The sequence below is a fragment of the Trichosurus vulpecula genome, chromosome 2, assembly GCF_011100635.1.
Source record: "Trichosurus vulpecula isolate mTriVul1 chromosome 2, mTriVul1.pri, whole genome shotgun sequence".
NCBI lineage: Eukaryota > Metazoa > Chordata > Mammalia > Diprotodontia > Phalangeridae > Trichosurus > Trichosurus vulpecula.
Window position 1 is genome coordinate 85,093,705 of NC_050574.1, and position 5,127 is coordinate 85,098,831.

General features: G+C 41.6%; 1 protein-coding gene across 1 annotated transcript; it reads right to left on the reverse strand.

The window, feature by feature from the left end:
* Window positions 1–3,998: 3,998 nt before the first annotated feature.
* LOC118836562 (olfactory receptor 51V1-like) lies at window positions 3,999–4,943 on the reverse strand. Its single transcript, XM_036743811.1, has one exon. The coding sequence runs from the start codon at window positions 4,941–4,943 to the stop codon at window positions 3,999–4,001; it is 945 nt and encodes a 314-aa protein (XP_036599706.1).
* Window positions 4,944–5,127: the final 184 nt, after the last annotated feature.

Genomic DNA, 5,127 nt, shown 5'->3' on the forward strand with positions numbered 1-5,127 from the left:
GCTCTAGAATATCAGGGCAGTTCTCCTTGATAATTTCCTGAAAGATGGTATCTAGGCTCTTTTTTTGATCATGGCTTTCAGGTAGTCCAATTATTTTTAAATTATCTCTCCTGGATCTATTTTCCAGGTCAGTGGTTTTTCCAAGGAGATATTTCACATTGTCTTCCATTTTTTCATTCCTCTGGTTCTGTTTTATAATATCCTGATTTCTCATAAAGTCACTAGCTTCCACTTGCTCCAATCTAATTTTCAAAGTAGTATTTTCTTCAGTGGTCTTTTGGACCTCCTTTTCCATTTGGCTAATTCTGCCTTTCAAGGCATTCTTCTCCTCATTGGCTTTTTGGAGCTCTTTTGCCATTTGAGTTAGTCTATTTTTTAAGGTGTTGTTTTCTTCAGTGTATTTTTCAGTATTTTTTTGGGTCTCCTTTAGCAAGTCATTGACTTGTTTTTCATGGTTTTCTCGCATCCTTCTTATTTCTCGTCCCAATTTTTCCTCTACTTCTCTAACTTGCTTTTCCAAATCCTTTTTGAGTTCTTCTATGGCCTGGGGCCAGTTCATGTTTTTCTTGGAGGCTTTGGTTGTAGGCTCTATGACTTTGTTGTCTTCTTTAGGCTGTATGTTTTGGTCTTCTTTGTCACCAAAGAAAGAATCCAAAGTCTGAGACTGAATCTGGGCGCGTTTTCGCTGCCTGGCCATATTCCCAACCAACTAACTTGACCCTTGAGTTTTTCAGTGGGGTATGACTGCTTGTAGATTACAGAGTTCTATGTTCTACGTTTGGGGGGGAGGTGCCAGCTCTGTCAGAGCCGCACTCCTCCTTCCCCAAGGACCCCCAGTCCAGACTGGGCTCAGATCTTTGGCAGGCTGTGCACCCCTGCTGTGATCTGCCACTTAATTCCTCCCACCAGGTGGGCCTGGAGCCGGAAGTAGCAACAGCTGTAGCTGCCCCACCTCCGCTGCCCCCGGGGCTGGAAGCCGAACCGCGAACTCTTTCCACTCCCGCAGCTTTTCCCACTAACCTTCTCCGCAGTCTTTGGTGTTTGTGGGTCGAGGGGTCTGGTAACTGCCGCAGCTCACATATTCAGGGCGCTAGGGCCCCCTCCGCCCGGCTTCTGCTCTGGATCGTCCACGCCGCTCAGGCTGGGCTCTGCTCCACTCCGTTCCCAGCTCCCAGCTCCCAGCTCCCAGCTCCCAGCTCCGTGTGGAATAGAGCTCACCCAGAGACCATCCGGGCTGTCCTGGGCTGGAGCCCTGCTTCCCTCTGCTGTTCTGTGGGTTCTGCCGTTCTAGAATTGGTTCAGAGCCATTTTTATAGGTTTTTGGAGGGACTCGGGTACGGAGCTCACTCTAGTCCGTGCTTACCAGCCGCCATCTTCCTATTCTTCATTTTTTATAGCACAATAGTATTCCATCACAGTCACATAGCACAATTTGTTCAGCAATTGATGAGCATCCCCCAATTTCCAGCTCCTTTCCCCCAGAAAACAACTGTTATAAAATTTGCATACAAAGGTTCTATTCCCCTTTGGTTTTTTTTAATCGTTTTTTGGATACACTAGAGACACTGCTAGGTGAAAGGGTATGCACAGTTTTATAGCCCTTTGGGCTGTTTCAACAATCTGAATAGCAGCTGTCGTGTGTAGGAAAGACCTACACAAGCCCAACAACAAGAATGCTGCCAAAACCCAGGTTCTTTTGATATGCTTTACTAAGGAAAGCAATGTTAAGGTGTTGACAATCTCACTTTAATCCAGCATACAAATATCATTCACTTAGTTCAGGGGAAAAAAACAGCACCCTGAACTTCAGAGCAAATACAAACAAATTACAAACATCGACAGACAGACCAAATGCATGTCATAGTTACCAACATCTAAGTTTAGCCCGGGAGCTCATAACAAGGGCTGGGCCAGAGTCATGCGCGCCGCCATGGCTGTGGGTAAGAGCTCCGAAAAAGAGAAAGACAACCCTTGGTTTTATATCATTTTCAGGGTCAAGGGTGAGTCACACATGCAACTCACCCATGTGACCTGAAATTGTCACAAAGAGGCAACTTAAACCCACGTAGTCTAATAGCCTTGATGTCCCAAACATGCCAATCAAACCCATGTAAACTAGGCTAAGATCCCATTTTGATTGGCAACACATGGGCATAGCTCAAAATTTCTCTAAAGTGTGGTTGAACTGGTTCATTATGTAGTCAAATTTTTAAAACATCAAAAAGCAACAAAAATTTAAACAATATGTACATTTGGGAGGAACTGTTAATCTAAATATATCATTTTTTAAAAAATATGACTAAGACAACAGGCTTATTTCCAACTACCAGAGGTCAGCCAACTGGATCAATGGGAAAGGACTGATTGCAGAAGACAAATATATTATTCCTTTCTATGCACGCTGGACCCTAAACCAGGAAAATACTAAATCTCCTCTTCACTAGACTCAACACTTCCAACTCAACTGTTCCTCATATTCCATCATTTTGAACCTGTTGAGTTAGCTTTATCACTTTATTCTAGACCTATTCTAATTTGCTTGAGATTTAGAAGGTTTACTGTGATTGTAAAGCTTCCCAGGAGTAGAAAGAGCTGAACTCCCTGACAGAGAAGAATTATTAAAGTAAAAATGCCACCCCCCACAATGTTAGAGAGTTTATGTAGTGATCATTCTTTGTCAGAATCAAATCTTACCTCCTGAAGGAAAGAGTTGGGTTTGGACCTACTCACTTATCTCATGTAATTCTCCTCCTTATCTTTTCCTCCTCCCATAATGCTCTCTTTATCTCTCTATTTCTTTTTAGGTGGCAAGTGTCTTTTGTCTTCTTAAAATCACCCCTGAGGAAAGACTTGATATTATACATTAACACTAATTGTGAATTAATATGTGTTCCCTCTCCCAAGGATAGTTGCCTTCTATGAACAGCTATCAGTATCTCTGTTAAAGGGCCATATCATACCTATTCTTCTGTTTTTCCTATGCATTTTTTTTACTATTCTGGCTTCAGAGTATAAACTCCTAGAGGTCAAATATTAAGTTTTTGTCATTTTCTCAGGATATGCCCTGAGAAGCTCTTAGAACAATTTTTCAACTTGGTAATGGTGCCATTTGTTGAAGTCAAGGAAATAAATAATGGTGTCTAGGAGAAGAATGGGTTTTCAAAAACTGTAGTTGAGATTCAATGTGATCTTGTTTCAGTCCTTATACAACTGCTTCTGTGTATATTCATGTGTATGAATGCGTGCTTGTTTGGCAAGAGACTGAAACAAACATTAAGAACAACATGAGAATGTCAAAGACTGCTTGGGCATATAACTACATAGAAGCAAGTGTTGCTGTAAACAACCTTCTGAGAAACATTGTCAATGGTAAATAATTCGTGGTCAACTGTTAATTTGAAAAAAAAAGCACCCGGGAAATCTAGAGTTTCCATCCAAGTGGAAAGAGACCACAGAGATGACCACACTCTTAAGTACGACAGGTTTCTTCTTATATTGTACAATTTCAGGAGTCCCCAGATGAATCTCTATTTTTTTTCCTTTACTTTCAATAGAAGATGTAGGTTTACATTGCATAAGTTGGAATTGTTGTGAAAAGGAAAATAATTCTGGATAAGAAAAATGGGGGCTCCATTCATACAATCAGAATGACTGATATTAAGCTATTTCCTCAGAGTAGATTTTGAGAGATCGAGAGAGAGTGCACATGGAAAGAACAAGTAAGAGATAAAGGGAGAAATTTCGAAAATCAAAAAGATAAGGGAATGAAGAATAGTGAATAAATTTTTAGAAAAGGTTCCTCCTGATAATTCAGGCATCATGCCTTAGACAGTGCTCCCACATTCCCACCAGAATTAGCTGCTTAGAAATTTTTCTATCTTTGATTAGAAAACAAAACAAAACAAAACAAAACCTTTTCACTTTGAGATTGCTTGAGTGAACCTGAGAGTTATTATCTTGGAAGACCCAACATCAGATCTTTTGAGTCTCAAAGGCATTCAATCTCTTTTCAAGAGGAAGATTCTTTGGATCCTGATACGAATTTGCTTGGTCTTGATGCTGTAGATGATAGGGTTCATGAGAGGTGGAAAAAGGATATAGATGTTCCCCATTAAGACATGGACTAGGGGTGAGAGGTGTTTTCCAAATCTATGCACCATTGTAAGACCTATAATGGGGATATAGAATACCAGGACAGCACAGATATGGGAGATACAGGTCTGGAAGGACTTGAGTCTCTCCTCCTGGGATGCAATAGCTAAGACTGTATGTAGGATCAGGATGTAAGAGAGGAGAATGAGGAGGGAGTCTAATAGCAAGGTACAGATCACCAGAGCCAGGGCATAGAAACTGTTGAAGCGGATGTCAGAACAAGCCAGCCGGAGCAAGTCCTGATGTAGACAGAAAGAGTGGGAGAGGATGTGGTGGTGGCAGTAATGGAAGAACTTCAGGCGGATGATGGCAGGAAAAATTGACAAAGCACCCCTCAACAAAATAATCAACCCAGCTTGAATGACTTTGGTATTTGTCAAGATAGTTGTATATTTGAGAGGATTACAGATTGCAATGAATCGATCGAAGGACATGGCAAGAAGGACTCCAGACTCTGTAATAGACAGACCATGAATGAAGTAAGTCTGGGCAATGCAGGCATCCAGACTGATATCATTGCTGAACCCCCACAAGATCCCCAACACTGTATGAATGGTAGACAGCCCCATGCACAGGTCAGTGAAAGCCAGCATAGCTAGAAAGTAGAACATGGGCTCATGTAGGCTTGTCTCAGTCCGGATCACATGGAGAATCATGCAATTCCCCAAAAGGATGATAGCATAGATGGAGGAGAAAGTGATGGCAATCCAAGAATAAAACTGTTCTAATCCTGGAAAGCCAGTGAGGAGGAAAGTGGAGGCACTGAGGTTGTGAGCAGGAAATGTCGACATGAGTGAAAGAGGGGATTTCTTGGGTGTGGTCAGAGCTGTCACTTAAATACTAATCTTAAAGAGCTTTGAAAAAAAATGAACAATCACTTAGCCACCTTAAGCACCACCAGTTCAGAAGTAGGGAGCATTGTTCTGTTGTAGAAATAGTATTTTATGGCAAATCTGGGAATCATTAGTCCTATTT